This window comes from Chanodichthys erythropterus, chromosome 19, assembly GCF_024489055.1.
Source record: "Chanodichthys erythropterus isolate Z2021 chromosome 19, ASM2448905v1, whole genome shotgun sequence".
Classification (NCBI taxonomy): domain Eukaryota; kingdom Metazoa; phylum Chordata; class Actinopteri; order Cypriniformes; family Xenocyprididae; genus Chanodichthys; species Chanodichthys erythropterus.
Window position 1 is genome coordinate 17,856,722 of NC_090239.1, and position 19,669 is coordinate 17,876,390.

The window sequence follows — 19,669 nt, forward strand, 5'->3', positions numbered from 1 at the left end:
GCCATTACTTGGGTGAGAAATAAGAGCAGAAGAAAAATGACACTACCTGAACAACTGTAAGAGACCACAGTTTCCAGGAAATGAAGCGAATCGTCTGGTGACAGAGTGCAAATACCCCCGTAGGGAGGATGGTTGGGGACTAAGGTGATGCTTGCCGACCCCCAAAGCCCAGAGGCTGGCTCAGACACGTTGAGAGTAAAGGTGTATTCTTGGCCCTCCATTAGTGCTCCTGGTTTAATGACTATTTCTCTCCAGAGACTTCCTGTCGAGGTAGTGACCTCATTCAGTGTTAAAACTTCACCTCTCTGATTCTCTGCAGTCCACCTATACTGTAGTTAAAGTGTTTTAAAACATTATTAAGGTGTGTGTGTGAGAGACTCATGAAGTTATTCTATTGGGAATAAATTACCTGTACAGTGTCTTGACATGAAGAACAATGGCCAGCCAAGGCAACATGGTGCCTGTGACTTACTTGGAATTGCAACAGTGAAATACAGGAGACACACTTTACAGTCACAGGCAGCAATGCAACATTGTACAATTTAACCTTAAAAGAATAAAAATGTAATTAAAGACATATAACGAACATAGTTTTCTGTTCTATGTTTACAATCTTAATGAAACAGGAAGTTTTGGGAATTACATATTGTTTTTTAAATTACCAAAAAGCTCCTCGACGAGCATAAATGGATAGTTCACCCAAAAATGAAAATTCGGCCACCATTTACTCACCCTCATTTCATTCCACCGTTAAAGGCACAATATGTAATTTTCTCCACTCGAGGTCGCTTATTCAAAACAAAGGCATAGCATGATGATGAATGAGCATGAGCATGAATGAGCGTGGAATCATGGGAGTTGTCGTCTTCAACTCCACTGCTGATGGAAAGCAAGCCGACGGACTGGGGCAGAAATAATTTTTATTGGATGAGCTAATGTATTAATGTTTTATTAACGTTTTGTTGTATGAAGCAGGACGGGTTGAGAGCCGTGGGAGTCCTTTTATTATGCTTATGCTTCAGTTGCCCGCTTCAGCTCTTTTTGTTGCGTATGTGGGGTAGCGCAGCTCTGTTTTACATGGTTAAAACAATCATACTAAATACATTTAAAGGGATAGTTCAGCCAAAAATGAAAATTTGATGTTTATCTGCTTACCCCCAGGGCATCCAAGATGTAGATTACTTTTTTTCTTCAGTCGAACGCAAATTATGATTTTTAACTGCAACCGCTGCTGTCTGTCAGTCAAATAATAGCAGTGGATGGGAACTTCAACTATAACAGTAAATAAAACTTGCTTAGACAAATCAAAATTAAAACCTGCGGCTCGTGACGACACATTAATGTCCTAAGACACGAAACGATCGTTTTGTGCGAGAAACCGATTATATAAATATTGTTCGGTTTCTCGCACAAACCAATCGTTTCGTGTTTTAGGACATCAATTTAGGACGAATTTGCGTTCGACTGAAGAAAAAAAGTCATCTACATCTTGGATGCACTGGGGGTAAGCAGATAAACATCAAATTTTCATTTTTGGGTGAACTATCCCTTTAAGTGTGTTAAAAGTTGTTATAACGTTTGTGCATTCGCTCTGTGGCTGGGATAAGAGACTTGTTGCACTTTGCAGTAATCTAGATCGATATTAGAATGTCATGTTAATAAAAACTGGATGACTTGTGTTTCTAAATGATATGCAATTCATTTAAAAATATATTGTTTGATGGAAAAAAAACTCTCTCTGATTATGCTATATTAACCACTTCTATTCATGGTATTCATGGTAAATCAAGAAAACAAGCGATTCAAACAATAAGACTTACTGTGTTTAGGTATATAACAATGATTAGTTTTCTGTTAATAAATGTATGCATACTGTTGCTTACCCATCTATTAAATAGTATAATAAATAATATATTAAAGTGTCTTTGGTGTTTCCATGGTTTCTAGGAAAGTAAAACTGGAAATCGAGGGTAATGCAGATATGATGTCATTGCCAGGTGACGAAATGTCCTGGTTAAAATGGCTGATTTCTCTGGATTTAAACATTGTTGGAAATGTTTGGGATAATGTAGGTACACAAGTCAACAAAATACATAACATATATACGTAAATACAATGCATATTTTTCTAGTGGTTTTTGGATATTTTAATCTAAAAAACTTACATATTGTGACATATTGTGTCTTTAAGACTTTTGTTATTCTTCGAAATGCAAATAAAAGTTTTAGTATTCTCTCATCGTTTTTGTCCATCCTCTAAAAGTCTACACAACCAAAACTTGCTGCATCAAAAAGTTTGAAAGACATTGTAAATAGATATTTTTCTGCCATTTTTCTTTATTCTATGATAAAAAAAAAAATTGTGGAGAAAGTCAGTGAGGTCCAAAACAGCATTAGACCCCATTGTTTTTCATTATATGGACAAAAAAAAAAAAAAATGAAGATCATTTTTAAAATATCATCTTTTATGTTCCACAGAAGAAAGAAAGTCATACAGGTTGGGCACATCATGGGGGTGAGTAAATGACGACAGAATGTTAATGACAAATATGTTCCTAGTGAAATGCTAAAAGCAATGTGAAGTAAAATAAGTTAACACTCACCGACTGTGATATAGAGACAGGTTGTCGTCCACTTTTGTAAAGGGTGAGAGTAAAGCGGTACACTCTGTCTGGCAGCAGTGCACTTCTGGGAAGAAGCAGCATACTGCCATTTCCTGGAATGTGATGATGAAAGGTGGAAACGGCTGAAGACAATGCTGTTGTGTTCTGAAAGCACAGAATACATTATCAGTCGAATGTAGATGAAGAATTTACTGCATTCGTAATTTACTGTACCTCTATAGTGTAACTCCACTGGAACTGAAACAACTCAATATCGTTCTCCTCTGAATCTGGATCGAAAGACTCTGTTGCGTCCAGTATCAGATCATACTGAGTTGACCAGAGCCTGTGAGAACCACCTTCAATCACAGGCACCAGCTGACTGTGGACCACGGTAAGCTTAATGGTCCTGTTCTGTTGTAGAGGAGTTCCCTGAAGTCTAGCAGTAAATTTCAGACAGTAGTTTCCCACTTTTAGAGCGTGCTTTGGCAGATAAAGAAGTGGTGTTGTAACATCCACTGAATCATTTAAGGACACCTTGTCTAATCCTGAGCAATCTTGGCCTCTGAAGATCTCCCAGAAATAAGATGCTTTGTATGTAAAGCAACCGTTGAAGTCCACTCGTGCTTCAAAGTAACTTGGTCTGGATTTTAATATTTTATATTGTTCTTTTACAATGTAGACGTGTGGCTGGGTACACTCCAGCTTTTGTACTTTAATTGTCATTTGAGTGGAGACCTCACTTATGTTGTTGAAAGCTGTTAATTTCACCAAAAACTCACCAGTAACATTAAATTTGTAGACTTGTCTATTGGATTCTGTAACCAGGGCTCCTTCGCTGGCATCACCGAAATCCCAAATGAATTTAAGGTTGCTGCCTCCATCTGTCATGGCTACAAAAGTGACCGGATAGCCAATAAAAGTTCCATCATGGGAGGTAAAAATCTTCACTTCCTTCACATACTTCTGTATTGTTGCTGTACTGGTCAGGGACTGTGAGCAGAAGCCATTTTCCGCTTCCACTGTAACAGACAGGGATCCATTAGTAAAAGGTATGAAGTGAACATTTTGCCCGAATTTCTGAGAGGACTGGATTCCATTTAATAGGAAAGTCCAGTGGTAATTGGCTTGTGAGTCACTGGATGCTTGAAAACTGATGTTTTTGGATGCCTCTAGGACAGCAGAGCAACATCCGATCAAATGCAGACCTTTAATTCTTTCCGCGACTTTCACAATCACTGTTGCAGTTTGATAACTGACGTTATTTTTTGCTGTTATTCTCACCAGGTGGTTTCCGACTGAAAGAGAAGAGGTTGTAAAATTCTGCCGAATATCCACGGAATAACCTGAATTAACAAACTCCAAAGAAAAGGAAACTTCACTTCCTCGGGAGACAGATGGTGTGAAAGTAACCATATCATCCTCACAAACAACATCACTGCTAGCCGTAAGTAAAAGTCCTTGGATGGCGTCCTGAACCACAAGAGTGTATGATACAGTTTGCCAGCTAATGTCGTTTGAGGCGTTAAGTGAGATCTGGTGAACTGCAACTTCTGCGAAATTATAGCTAACAGTTTGATTGTCAGCAAGAACAGTAACAGTGTTGTTGTGAAACGTTAAAACCCATTCCCAGTGCAGGACGTTTCCTGTTCCTGCAGAGCCATGGAAAAACACAAGGCTATTTGAAGTTACAAAAAATGGTCTGAATTGTCCATTTATCTGAATATCCACTTTAGAGATGTCTTCCTGAATTATTAGTTGCTTGGTTGCATCATCAGACCCAAACACATTTGAGACTGATACTCTGATATTGACCACACCGATAACTTTAAAAACATGCAACACAAAAGGCACATCTGATATCACAGGACTTTGCTCAGAGTCCAAGAACCATGAGTAGTGAAGATCAGTTCCAGATGCTACACTCGCAGATATCCTCACTGGCTTTCCTTTAGCTACAGCATTCATTGGCGATGAAATACTCAACCCAGACACAAGCTCTACTGCTCTCAGAGAAAGTTCACTATCTACTGATCCAAGAGCATTGGATACTACCAGTCTAATGTGTATATCACCAGGGCTGTTTGCAACAAGTGGAAACTGTTTGTGATTACTTACAGTTCTGGTAATCCAACTTTGGATTGCAGTCCACTCATATGTCAAGTTAGAACCACTTGTCACTGATGCCGTCAATACTACGGTCTTACTTGTCAGGACATATCTTGCAGCATGCAGCTCCTGACTTTGAATTCGAACTCCATGTATTCTCTCTACAACCTCAATGTGCGCTATGGTTTCTACTTGACTGACAAGATTTTGTGCCGCAACTTTTATCTGAAACACCCCTGCTTTTTGAAACACATACGTGAACGTGGATGTACCAAGCTTTGGGGGTGATGAAGAATCCACAGTCCAGTAAAACGCAACATTTTCATTAACATCAGTCTGAGCTATTATCAGTGTCTCTTTTCCTGCCTCCACAAATGGCTGACTGGTATTAACCATTAAGGATGACAGAGGTGCCTGCACCTCAATCTCTATGGACACCGAACTTGAACTTAAAGCATTAGATGCGGTGGCCGTCACACAAAAACGCCCTGGAAAACCGAAAACGTGTGATTGATTTTGGCCCTCCTTTTTGTAGCCATCTCCAAAGTCCCACTGAAAAGAAGCTGTTTTACCAGGAAGCTCAGCCCAAAAGTAATAGGACTGATTCACAGCCATTGCATCATGGCTGCCTTCAAATTTTATGGATAGATTAGAAACAGGCCTTTGAACTAAAATGGTTGATTTTGCTGTGGCGTTGCTGACTTTGTTATGTACCTGCACTGAAATTTCATATAAACCCTCTTCTTGAAAAACAAAGCAATGGTGTGATTGGCCTTTGACTGGAACTATATCACTAGAAATGTTGTAATACCACCAAAACAGATAATCTGTTACTTTGGGAAGCACGGAAACATCAAAGCATATTTCCTCACTCACTGCTACAGCACTCTTGGCTGAATGCAGGGTAACATCTGTTATTTGAGCCTCAACACATATGCTGGTTTCATAATGTACTGAATCCACAGGGCTATGAGCATTTACACCAACTGTGTAAGTCCCTGAACTTAGAAACGTATGAGTGATAGATGTAGCTCCTTTAACAACAGACAATGGTGTGCCGTCTCCAAAATCCCAATGAAAAGTCAAAAAAGGAACAAAGCCTTTGACTGACACCTCAAAATTAGTCTCTGCTTGACTCAAGATGCAGTCTGTTGGGATAATTTTACTAATTAGCAAACAATAGACTTCCACATTGACTAACCGGTGTTCTTTACTTAATGGATTATAAGCAGAAACCTGAACAGTGTAATTTCCAGGAGACTTGTAAATGTGAGAGGCTGAGCTTCCAGTCAGATCTTTTAGTATCGAACCATCTCCAAATTCAAAGGTCCATTTTAGATGTGTGCCTGAAGATACTCTGCCACTGATTTCAAAGATGGAGTTCAGTTCAATGGAGCCATTGTAATTTAACTGGAGATCTGAGACAGCCTCAACTACGTCCACTGATGTATAGTTAGTCAAGACTGATAAGGAGTTGTTGGCACTGATGGTGACGTTGTATGTGCCGGGCCTTTTAAAAACATGCCTGACTTTACTGTAAATGTCCTTTACTTGATCAGAGTCATCGCCAAAATTCCATAAATAAAGTATCCCATAAGTAGAGGGCCATAATGAGACCTCAAAATGGATGGTGTGGTTGACTTGACAGATAGTAGGAGATGATGACACCAGCAATCTTGATATTGGAGTCCTTATTTTAATGGTTACGGCCTTTTCAATTTGGTCATAATTGTTGTAAGCCTTTATTTTCAGTATGTAGTCACCTAAAAAGAAAAATTGTATATCCTGGAATTTAGTATATTATTTTTCCCCCAAGGCATACCCTCTTAGACTCATAGTCATTTTAATGCCAATATCAAGTAAAAAATGGATTCAGTGACTGATGCCAATGTAGCAATGCACAATTAAAATTATTTACAGTACCTGGAAAAGAAAATGTATGATGGATAGAGTCTTGCAAATAGAAATGTTTGGCACTTTGGTGTAGATGGCTGTCTTCCATCTCTAAAGGAGCAGAAACTGGGTGACTGACAGATGCTGTATTATCACCAAAATCCCATCTGGACAGATAAATCATTTCATAATATAGCATAATGGAGCATTATACATTCAGAAGAGGTCAAACTTAATTTCATAATTCTAACTCAACTATAATTCAGAGACATTAACCTGATTGTAACGCCTATAGAGATGTCAGCTTTAACTTGAATTGTGTAGAGAGTTGAGGTGTTTACAGCAATGGCCTCTGGCATGGGAATTACTGCTAGGTCAGCTAATGGGGTCATTACATCGGCTGTGAGATTCACCTCAATTAACTGAGAGCTCACAGGGTTATTTGCCATTACCTAGAGCAGAGAAAGCAGTAAAAATTAGAAAAATGAAATCATTCATAACAAAACCTAAAGCAATGATTATCAATTGGTGGGTCGTGACTCCAAAATGGGTCTCAGGTCCGTTCTGATAGAGTCACTGACAGCAGGTAAACAACAATGCTAGATGCAAATAATAAAATGCAACTAGCCACATAATCATGTATAAAATAAATAGATTAATCTACTTTTAGAAGAGAAGAGAATATGCTTTACACAACTTTTGCTCTTGACATTAAAGGCTGTGAATACTCCTATTAAACTTAGTATTTTCACCTGAAACAAAGATATGGATATGGAATATGGATTGTGCAACTACAATACCACAAATGGCTTTGTAAAATTAATTATTGACTTCAGCAAGCATGAACCAATTGAAATTCAAGCCACATTTACCAAATAGAACCAAAATAGGCAAACTATAAAGACAAGCCGATGTCAATGTAAATAACTTGATTTTTAAAATAATATTATTTTTCAGTTTATTGTTCTGCATGCAGTTAATGTTAACGCATTTTATAAAACATTTTGATTTGAAGAATGTTTTGTTTCTTTTTTGAAAACCAACTAAACCAGACAAGAACCACTTACCTAAAAGTTCTGAAGATCTGAATCATTGCTTTAGGCTCAGTTTCACAAATGGGTTTAAACTTATATTTAGAAAAAATTCTTTAATATTAATATGTTTACCTTTAGTGTGTATTCTGCTGGTCTTTTAAAAACCACACTGTAAGACTCTCCTATGTGTGGAAACAGGTCATCAATAATCCAAGTATACCTTACTGATGAGCCAGTGACTACTGAAGCTGTAAACAACTGTAGGGGAGAAAACACAGAGTAAGCCCCCTAAAACTCATTTAAAGTCTAGTTATGACATTCTAAAAACCATTTCTTCAAATACCATGTAAATACCATTAGCACATCAAATTCTAAAAGGTTACCGGTAAACTTTTCACAATGACACATAAGAAATTGATACCTGTGGTATGTCAACTAGAACTCTGCTGAAGCCCTGAGGCTGGATGCTCAGCCCAGTGACAGGAATATGAGACACAACTCTCACACTCAGAGTCTGGGAGTTCAAGCTGTTTGAAGCCATGATGTTTAGTGTATGTTCCCCTTGACTAGAAAGCTCCACGTACACATGAGAGAACCACGTGTCAAAAGTAGCCCTAACACATCCTCCTTCAATCTCAGGCATCTCAGCAGGGCAAGAGGACTCAAAAGGAACTCCATTCTTAGACACAGGGTCCGACCAGGAACTGGTTGCGTTTCCTCCTGAAATGATCTTGATGACAATGAGAGTTGGTATATTGACAGCAACATGCATTTGGTTGTCCTTGTCAAGCTTTGGATGTAAAACTTGCAACCCTTTGACAGGACTCTCTGCTTTGATTGGACTGTTGCTCTGTGAGGTGTTTGGTATTGGTGAAACTCCATAGTGCGGCATTGTGTCCTCGTAAATCACCCGTAGGTCACAGACCAGTCCATCTAGCCATTGGCCCTGTCCCAATTGGGCAGACAGGGTCCCCTCTAACCAGCCCCCCCACTCAGGCCCATGAAGGGAGAGGTAACTCTGGCGCCATGCTGAGCTGGTACTGGCAACACAATGTAGAAATTCTCCTGCTCTTCTAGTGTGTTGCAATGCCAGAATGTCATCAGGATAGACAGTGATATGTTTGTCTTGTGCTATAACCTGCATAAAAACAACAAAATAGTTTCAGATTTAAAAAAGGTCAAATTTATAATCAATATATAATATATAATCAAATATGTATATACAACCTGAATTTTGGAAATGTTTTAAATTTGAATAAAATGAAAACTAAAAGACTTTCAAATCACATGAGCCAATACTTTATTCACAATAGGACATAGATAACATATCAAATGTTTAAACTGAGAAATTTTAAATTTTATCCACTAAATGATGATCATTTCAAATTTGATGCCTGCTACAGGTCTCAAAAAAAGTTGGCACGGGGGCAACAAATGGCTGAAAAAGCAAGACATTTTGAAAAGATTCAGCTTGGAGAACATCTAGCAACTAATTAAGTTAATTGATATCAGGTCTGTAACATGATTAGCTATAAAATGGATGTCGCTATATAAATAAATTTGACTTGACTTGACTTAGAGAGGCAGAGTCTCTCAGAAGTAAAGATGTGCAGAGCTGTGAAAGAGTGCATAAAAAGATTGTGGAATACTTTAAAAACAATGTTCCTCAATGTCAAATTGTAAAGGCTTTGCAAATCTCATCATCTACAGTGCATAACACCATCAAAAGATTCAGTGAAACTGGAGAAATCTCTGTGCGTGAGGGACAAGGCTGAAGACCTTTATTGGATGCCTGTGGTTTTCGGGCCCTCAGACGACACTGCATCACTCATCGGCATGATTGTGTCAATGACATTACTAAATGGACCCAGGAATACTTCCAGAAACTTTCGGTAAACACAATCTGCTGTGCCATCTGCAGATGCCAACTAAAACTGTATTATGCAAAAAGGAAGCCATATGTGAAGCCCCGTTGTGTCCTGTGGGCCAAGGCTCATTTATAATGGACTGATTCAAAGTGTAAAAGTGTTATATGTCCAAATTGTCCAAATTTGACATTCTTGTTGGAAATCACGGATGCCGTGTCCTCCGAGCTAAAGAGGAGGGAGACCTTCCAGTGTGTTATCAGTGTTTTCGTGTAATCAAAAGCCAGCATCTCTGATGGTATAGGGGTGCATAACTGCATATGGTATGGCCAGCTTGCATGTTTTGGAAGGCACTATGAATGCTGAAAGGTATATAAAGGTTTTAGAGCAAGATATGCTCCCCTCCAGATGACATCTATTTCAGGGAAGGCCTTGTGTATTTCAGCAGGACAATACAAAACCACATACTGCAGCTATAAAAACAGCATGGCTTCGTCGTAGAAGAGTCGTGGTGCTGAAATGGCCTGCGTGCAGTCTAGATCTTTCACCTATAGTGAAAAATACGTCAAAGACAACCACGAACCCTTCAGCAGCTGGAAACCTCTTTCAGGCAAGAATGGGACCAAATTCCAAAACAAACCAAAACTCCAGAAACTCGTTACCTCGATGCCCAGACGTCTTCACACTGTTTTGAAAAGAAGATGCTACACCATGGTAAACATGCCCCTGTTCGAACTATTTTGAGACCTGTAGCAGGCATCAAATGAAATTAGCTCATTTTGTGCAAAAAAATTGTAAAATTTCTCAGTTTAAACATTTGTTATATTATCCATGTTCTTTTGTGTATAAAATATAGGCTCATGTGATTTGAAAGTCTTTTAGTTTTCATTTTATTCAAATTTAAAAAACGTCCCAACATTTTTGGAATTCGGGTTGTATGTAGTATATGTATATATGTATATTAGCTTTTTATCAACTCATGAACTACCTTTTGGGTGATTTAATACAGAATCTAGCATCTTCAGTTGTAGTGAATATGACTTCAAAGGACTTCAGTATTAGTATTACTGTAATATTGTTGTAGTCCTTGTCTTGTTGCTAGGCCAAATGTTCAGTACAGTGTAATGGACCATTTTCCTTTGCGGAAGCTTTGTTATTGTTAAATAATTAATAAATAATTATTTTAAAAATGATAAACAAGAGAAATATTGCCACCTACACTGATGTGTGTGAGTTCAGTGCTTGGTGGCAGTGTCAGTGACATGTCTGCCATCAAGTGGAAGAACGGTGGTGTCGCAGGGTATCGTGGAGGCAGAGGGAATATATGTCCCCCGTTAGAGGAGTGGTAAGGGCTGCACGGACTGGTGACAGGCAGACAGATCTCCAGCAGGTGACACCAGTACTGCCCACTGACACAGCCACCAGTGGTGTTACACATGGGCATTGGTGAACAGCAGCTGAAAGGGTTCAGGAGAGAACTACAACCTGAGAGAAAAGATGTTTTATAAAATCTACTTCTTAAACTGGTAAATTGCTAAACTGGTATCAAAGTATATGCTACTCATTAGTGCTTGATTTGCTCACCGGGTGGTACTAGGTGATAACTTGGGCTGCAGAACGGCCGTAAGATTTGCACTCTAGCAAAGGTCAGCTGATCACTTGGCTGCATCACTATATCCAAAGACAGCACTCGACCCTCATGGCTGAACCAAAGACCTGGGAACAACATAATCTGTGCACAGTACACACACCTTTCATTTCAAAATAGGTGTGTATTAACTTCCAAATGGTAAAATTAACATGTATTGTTCATAAAATGAACTTTTTTTTTTTGAAAATTACATTTAATTTACATGACTTAAGACATTAAAGGGGCTATATGAAATAATTTTCATGTATTAATCGCTTTTTTCTGCCAATGTGTGAAGAGCTTGTAATGAAACTTTAAAAACAAGACCTTCTCCAACTTCATATATTGTCTGTGAAAGTCTGTTGACAGATTTTTTTTTGTGGAGGACTCTGGACATTTTTGCCGGGAGAATCAAAAGGATGTGACGTTTTCACATGCTCCTGTTCCTTTCATGAAATGAATGCTTAAACAATGTTCAGGTAATGCCAAAAGAGCTATTCTGTACTGTTATTTCAATGTGTCATTTAAAGAAAAGGGATCAATTCAAATTCTCAAATATACTTTATAATTAAACTTTCATAAAAGTGTAATCTGTCCACATGATGCCAGTGAATTGCAGAGCTTGTGCAAACATATTCATATCACTACGATCAGATGCTTTCTTAACTGCTGTTTTCTCACTGTTATTTTTGTTGTATGTTTATTTTGATATGGAGAGGAAAGCGAGCAGCACATCAGCTTCGACGACGTCTGGATGTTCATTAACAGTGTATCACTGCAAATGTATTTCCAACTTCTTTTTACTTCTAAACGGAAAACGAAAAAAAAAAAAAAACTTCACCGTGAGTTTATCAGGCCGGGCCTTGAAACACGTTCAGTCTCTTGTACATAACCTGTGCATGAGTGCGAGTATGAGCAACACAGTTCACTTAATGGCCACCGGTGTCGCTACTAGCAAGAGTTTCTGAATTCTACATATAGCCCCTTTTTTTTATAGCCCCCCCCCCCCTTTTTTTTTTAAAGAAACCCATTAGTACTTTTATTCAGCAAGGTTGCATGATCAAAAGTGACATTAAAAAGCCTTTTATAACGATCCAAAATATTTTGAATAAATGCTGTTTTTTTTTTTACTGTACTGTTTTTTTCTTACTGTTACTCAACATTGACAATAATAAGAAATGTTTCTTGAGTACCAGATGAGCATATTGATTTGTCTCATTTTATATTAAATGTCTTTAACTACTATGTACTAACATTTAAATTAATTATTTGATACAATGCACTTACTGTATATATACATTTTTACATATACTTCTACTTATATTTTTAAGAAATACCTGCATGTAATTACAACTGTAATTAATTTCTGTAATTACATCTATGATTACACTGTTGGACCCTTCCCCTACACCCTAACCCTCCCTTAAATCTACTCATACCACCAAACCTGTCCCTAACCATACTCATATCCCACCTCAGTAGCGGCAAGTGTTTTGCAATATAACATGAACACAATAAGTAAATTGTAGCTAACTTTTTTAAGTACTTAGTTAAAGACACCTAATATAAAATGAGACTGAATGATTTCTAAAGGTTCATGTGAGACTGAAGACTGGAACGCTTTTGCGTTCTATTGCAAATGTTTCGCGTTCCCTTGAGAAACTTTGCATTCACTTACAAAACCTTTGCGTTCTCCCAAAAAACTTTGTGTTCGCTCGCAATACGTTTCTCAGCGAAACGCAAATGTTTTTTTGTGAGGGAATGTTTATTGTGCAAAACATTTGCAAGAGAATGCAAAAGCATTCTTCCTCAATCTCATATTTTTCCCCATCACCATGCCCCTTTAGGGACTCCATAATTAAAATGGAAAATTTTAATTGTAATAATATTTCACAATATTACTGTTTTTACTGTATTTTTGGTCAAATAAATGCAGCTTTGGTGAGCATAAACTATAGAAAAAAATAGACTTGACATGAAAAAAAAATGAAATGGTAGTGTATCTTTAACAGTTTTATAGTAGTGTAAAATTGTTGAGTAGGCCTATATATATTTTATTGAATAAACTGTAGATCCCTTGATTAACAATTTATTAAGCTGATTGCTTTTTTTGTTTTTGTTCTTTTGTTTTGTGTTTACCTCAACCATGTGTGGTCCTGGGTCTGGTGGAAAGGGTAGCAGTTGTATCTGGGACACTGTGTATATGCCTGACATTAGTGGCACACCTGTCACGTAGCTCTCCAGTGATGGCAAAGACACTTTAAAGAGAAAATGAATGACAATGCTGTCAGTTATGAGGTCTGACAAAGGTTTTGCAACATGGCTTATACTGAATGTGAGCTTTAAATAACTCTGTAAACAAATGTTTGTCATCCCCTAGCTCAAAGTTAAAGTCACCATGAAACCAAAATGGACATTACTGTTTTTGTTTTGTTTTGTTTTTTTATGGAATATTGTATGTTTTTTTCCTCGTAAACTTTAATCAAAATAACTTCTTGCAATGACATCTCATCTCTTTTCTGATGACATTTACTGGTACAAGTGTAGGACATCCTGTCACTCACATGACATTACAGCAATAGCAAACAACAATGATCCAACAATTCAGTCAATTCCCAATGGACAAAATCAAGTCCTGCCCTACATTTCTTCTTGTTAAAGGGTTAGTTCACCCAAAAATGAAAATTATGTCATTAATGGCTCACCCTCATGTCGTTCCAAACCCGTAAGACCTCCGTTCATCTCCGGAACACAGTTTAAGATATTTTAGATTTAGTCCGAGAGCTTTCTGTCCCTCTATTGAAAATGTATGTACGGTATACTGTCCATGTCCAGAAAGGTAATAAAAACATCATAAAAGTAGTCCATGTGACATCAGTGGGTTAGTTAGAAGTTTTTGAAGCATCTAAAATACATTTTGGTCCAAAAATTACAAAAACTATGACTTTATTCAGCATTGTCTTCTCTTCTGGGTCTGTTGTATATCCGGTTTCACTCCACAGTGACGCTGCTTCTTCTTCTTCTTTCCTGTTTTACGGCAGTTGGCATCCAGCTTATTGGTGCATTATTGGTGCATTACCGCCCTCTTCTGCTCCGGACAGTGACGCAATTAGGACATCCGCAACATGCACACCTACGCACCATTTAAAAAATATAGCAATACCAAAATACAAACAATGTAGAATAGCTTGAATACAGCGTGCGTCTCCCTCAGACTGTAAATGAAGCTCGGGCGCACTAGATAACACTTTATCAGCGTCACTGTCCGGAGCAGAAGGGGCAGCAGAAGATTACTTTGATGATGTTTTTATTACCTTTCTGGACATGGACAGTATACCGTACATACATTTTCAATGGAGGGACAGAAAGCTCTCGGACTAAATCTAAAATATCTTAAACTGTGTTCCGGAGATGAACGGAGGTCTTAAGGGTTTGGAACGACATGAGGGTGAGTCATTAATGAAATATTTTTTTTTTGGGTGAACTAACCCTTTAAGAAATTTTAGTTGCGATAGTCTTTTTAAGAAAAGACTAGACTTCTGTTTCATGCTGACTAAAAGCAAACTATAGTACTGTAATGCTAAAAGTATTTTATTTTCAAGAAATTTAATCACATATCTTCAGCCATATCATGCTGTTTTCAGTAATTATAGTAATTATAATAAAACACTTTTCTTTTTTCTCTTTTTATAATAGTGATGAGCAAAACTTTTTTCTGATGAAAATGTTACTGTTGTGGAAGGTGTATGGCCCAGTCATGACGATGATTTGGATAATGGTATTTTCTTGTATAAGTGGGGTTTATTAGCTTACCTGATATCTTTTTCTCACAGATAATGAAATTTCCCTTATTGCATTGTTCATTAGTCCATTGTCCATCGTCCAGAGCCATTGAAGTACATTCCTTCATCTCACTGTCTTCAGTATCTAAATCATCGAACCAACCCTGTTCCATTCCATTTCTCAACCAGACCCCAATTGGAGCTTCTCTGGAATTTACACAGAGTAAAAGCAAATACAGGTTCAGCCATTAAAAAAAGTTGCAATGCTCTGTGTTTGAGACTATAATATCTAAATAATATATTTTTAAATATTTCTGTTGGAAAAAAAAAACAGGCTTGCGAAACAATATAAAACCTTGTGATCTCTTACAGTTGAAATGAATTTTGTATGAAGGTCTGAACATTCACACTGTCCACCATAGCAAGGTCTCCTCTCTCATCTCTCTGACAGATGCTTCTTGCTTCCAGCCATGCTGACGTAAATGCGGGCATCCAGTAACAGCGCAAACCATCACGGTCAATTTTTGCACCCTTCGGGCAATAATATTCTAGTGGAAAGCATGAAATATTCCAAAAACAAATTGTGTTCATTTGATATGCATCCACAAATAGCGAACACAAGTCACGTAATGTAATGCTCTATGATTGAAAACAATTAGCAAGAATAATATCCATTACTGAGCAAGGCAGATAAAACATCTCACCACTGAAGCAGCTTGTAAAGACACAGAGAATCCAAATGAGAGGCAGGTGCACAATATTTGTCATTTTATCTGTTCCCCGGGTAGAGCATAATAAATGTGAGTAATAATGAAAATCGTACATGAGAGACAGACTGTGTCCGTCCACGAAGACCCTGCTTTAACTCTCCTTCTGCCTTTTACTTTTCTTCTTCTCTCTCTCTGGCCTCCTTTTGTCTTTCTCTTGTACTTTGTGTGCTTGGTGACTTATTAGCATTGTGCATTTCAACACATAGTTTCAACCCCCCCCCCTTTAACATTCACATGACTTTTGGTGTGTCTCACAGCAACAGCCCTAGAAGAGAGTTCTCATTAACATGCTGTAAAATCCTGCCTGATGAATAGGCAGTTAAACCTCTCATCCAGGTTAAATGCGTCACCACCTCCTTTATTACACTATATCTATATATAATGAAAAGAAGAAAAAAAAAATTAAAAATTTCAAGGCATCAGTAGTGCTGTTTGCCATTGGAATAGAACATCTTTTGTGCAATTTTGCTTAAGTTCTGCCCAAACCCTTGAAAATACAGTCTAACCTTCAGGCAAATGTTTATTTTTCTCCCCCAGGACATACGTCAATGTCCACTCCACTTTAAATGTACAGAAAATAAGAGCGAGGAAATGCAGAAAATGGGAAAAAGTGGGCTCTTCTCAGAAGACGCACCAGCTGTTGCTAAGCAACTGAGTAGATAGAGCAGAGGTTGACAGTCATTCTTTTCAAAGCAAAGCAGACAGACGTAACAAGGCTTTCTCAGCTGAATACAGGGTCGTAGCTTTCAGGGGTGAACAATGGAACAGCATCTAATAGTTTTCAGCAAAAAGGCCAATGAGAATCAGATTGGATTCCAATGACCTTTCCCCAAACCTTACCGGATTTAGATGTTATTACATTTAGAACGGCAAACTCATGACGTTCCAAACCTGTATGACTTTCTTTCATCTGTGGAACACAAAAGATGATGTTTTAAAGTATGCTAGGGGGAAAACAACTTTAGATACCTTTGAATTTCATTAAATGGAAAAAGTACACTCTAAAAAATGCTGGGTTAAAAACAACCCAAGTTGGGTTAAAAATGGACAAACCCAGAGGTAGGGTTAAATGTTTGCCCAGTGTGCTGGGCAGTTTTATTTAACCCATTTATTGTTTAAAAATTACTATATGGCTGGCTTAAAATGAACCCAAAATAGGTTGGAAATTAAAAACAGACATGTGTAGAGGCAACAATAATAATCAAAATGTGAACATTTATTAATAAGTAATGTAATAAATGTTTATTGTTTAATTATTATTCATTAAACTTACACTCTAAAAAATGCTGGGTTGAAAACAACCCAAGTTGGGTTGAAAATGGCCAAACCCAGCGATTGGGTTGTTTTAACCTAGTAGCTGGGTTAAATGTTTGCCCAACCTGCTGGGTAGTTTTATTTAACCCAACTATTATTTGAAAATGACTATATGGCTGACTTAAAATGAATCTAAAATGAAATTAAAATGTTAATTTATTAAACATATTAATAAATGTTAATTTTCAAGATATTTTGGGTTCATTTTAAGTAAGCAATACTGTAATTTTTAAACAATAGTTGAGTTAAGTAAAACTACCCAGCAGTTTGGGCAAACATTTAACCCAACTGCTGGGTTAAAACAACCCAATCGCTGGGTTTGTCCATTTTCAACCCAACTTGGGTTGTTTTTAACCCAGCATTTTTTAGAATGTATTAATAAATGTTAATTTCCAACATATTCTGGGTTAATCTTAAGCAAGCAATATAGTACTTTTAAACAATAGACCCTTTTCACATTTCCAGGTTTCTCAGAAGCGGAAGTCATCATAGTTGGGTAAACTTTTATAGCGGTGAATGAGAGATTTCATTAAATAATTTTTTTTTTTTTGTGTGTGTGTCCATTTGCACAAATAGCAAAAGAAAAACTCCACAATAGTGTTTTCATAAATTTCAAAAAGAGGAAAAAATAGAGAGCGATTGATAATGGCAGTCAGAAAAGAGAAAGATGTAATTTTTACCATCACTTCCATAGCTGCTGTGTTAGAAACACCCTCACAGCAGCTAGTTTTAACTAGTTTTTTTTATTTTTTTTTTTGTAATTTGATGCAACGTTAATATAATACTAGTGTTATAAATGTATATACATTTAAAAAAAAAAAAAAAAAAAAGAAAATATAAAAAACTTGGCAGGATTTACGATATTGATTACTGTTAAAACGCGTCATCACAGTCTATGAAAAGAGTCTATAGTTAAAATTACCCAGCAGGTTGGACAAACATTAAACCCAACCACTGGGTTTGTCCATTTTCAACCCAACTTGGGTTGTTTTTAACCCAGCATTTTTTTTTTAGTGTAGACATGGTTCAGAACATCACAAGAATGGGAAAATTAATCACGGCATTTTAATTTTTGGGTGAACTATCCCATCATATGATTGACTATGTTGTCTTTTTATAATCTGATGTTGATCACAGCTGTTTTAGCATCACTGTGGACTCATTGGGTTGACCTGCACATTGAAGGTGGTGTTGGGGGAGGTTTTTAGAAAATATACCAGAGGGCTCTGTGTCAGGAAACAAAACGGTGATGAATCCCAATTAATCAGCTTCATCCTGATGAGCATGCCAATGAAAAGAGGGAATATTGTTATGTAAATATGACATTAACACCTTCATACCTTACAGATGCAGTCAACATGAACCATGTTTCCATCTCCTGTATCAATGTCATAAGAGTGATGTTAAATGTTTATTTGTAATTTGAATTTTAAAATTATTCATGATGTGATTATAGTTTATACTAAATTTTGCTCTGACACAACAATTGCGTCTCACCCCTCCTGAAATATTTGTGGCAGGCTGTTGTTCAGGGCTGAATAACAATTATCTGCCAGATAGATTATTGCGCTGAGCATTGCTCAGAATCTCTGATTACTTTCTGAATCAATTCCCCATCGTTTTTCATTAGCAGTGAGCCTCTTTATTCTCCAGTATGCAGAGTTCCCAAACAATGAAGGTTCCTTGAACATTTCGTACATCTGCATCATAAAAAGGATTTTGAACTTGACGCTTATGAAGTGGCACCTGCTCGAGTGGTTGTCCTTGGAAAGTGTCGGCACACTCCATGTTTAATCCTGTCATACTACTTTATGTGAGAGAGTGAAGCTACATGGTGCAAAAACAACTCATTTGGCACCTTTTCCTACCCAGTACTAAAATCCTTCTTATTTCTCCTTGGCTTCCTTCAACCTTCGGATAGTCTCAGGCTTCACTTCCCCTAATCCTGCTAATACACATGAACAACACCCTGAGCCCAAAGGGAAATGGTACAAAGATATCCTTGTTTTTTTTATAGAGTAGAGAGACAGTTTAAATCCTTAAAGGCAAAAGCTGTGCTGAATTTTAGGAAACATGAATGGATAAAGTCAATGAAGCAGATTAAAACACCTCAGCAACAGGACAATGTTTGCACTGTTTAATACTCCATGAAAAGCAGATCTTAAAGGCTGCAAGTGCTTTATATACTTTATATTGACCTGCTGAAAGACTGAGCCATCCCATCTACTTTAATACAGTCCTCTGTGTCTTTAAAATCTACTGGAATGTGAAACAGACCGTATTCACTTTCACAGTACATCATCCTGGTCTTATCGTGAACAATTTATCTGTGCACATTATTCCAAGTAAAAATCTTTATTTTATCAAAATGTAATAACTTGTTCTTCATTCACAACCACTTTTGGGTTGATTCAATCAACCGTTATGATTCAATCAATTCCTGATGGATAAAATAAAGTTCTGTCCTACATTTTACAGTATATTGCATCATACTCTGAAATGTGGCAGATTATGAAAGCAAAATGGATTACAAACAGCATTTAACATTGTTTCCTGTAGCTTTCCATAAATGCTGACTTTAAGGAGAACAAATATTTCTAGATTGCAATATAAATTAATGTGTATTTTATAATATAGTGTGCAAGGTATTGAACATAATGTCACATAGTT

The 19,669-nt window shown here is 37.2% G+C and overlaps 1 protein-coding gene across 1 annotated transcript in view; it reads right to left on the reverse strand.

The window, feature by feature from the left end:
• pkd1b (polycystic kidney disease 1b) overlaps positions 1-15,683 on the reverse strand; it is a 37,850-nt gene extending 22,167 nt beyond the window's left edge. The window contains exons 1-14 of the mRNA XM_067369834.1: positions 15,620-15,683; positions 15,286-15,463; positions 14,947-15,122; positions 13,273-13,391; positions 11,088-11,235; positions 10,723-10,988; positions 8,060-8,776; positions 7,771-7,896; positions 6,881-7,056; positions 6,635-6,771; positions 2,837-6,474; positions 2,603-2,767; positions 410-547; positions 47-329 (exon numbers count right to left, since the gene is read on the reverse strand). Coding sequence (XP_067225935.1) covers positions 47-329; positions 410-547; positions 2,603-2,767; positions 2,837-6,474; positions 6,635-6,771; positions 6,881-7,056; positions 7,771-7,896; positions 8,060-8,776; positions 10,723-10,988; positions 11,088-11,235; positions 13,273-13,391; positions 14,947-15,122; positions 15,286-15,463; positions 15,620-15,683 — 6,331 coding nt within the window. The remainder of the gene's footprint in view (positions 1-46; positions 330-409; positions 548-2,602; positions 2,768-2,836; positions 6,475-6,634; positions 6,772-6,880; positions 7,057-7,770; positions 7,897-8,059; positions 8,777-10,722; positions 10,989-11,087; positions 11,236-13,272; positions 13,392-14,946; positions 15,123-15,285; positions 15,464-15,619) is intronic.
• Positions 15,684-19,669: the final 3,986 nt, after the last annotated feature.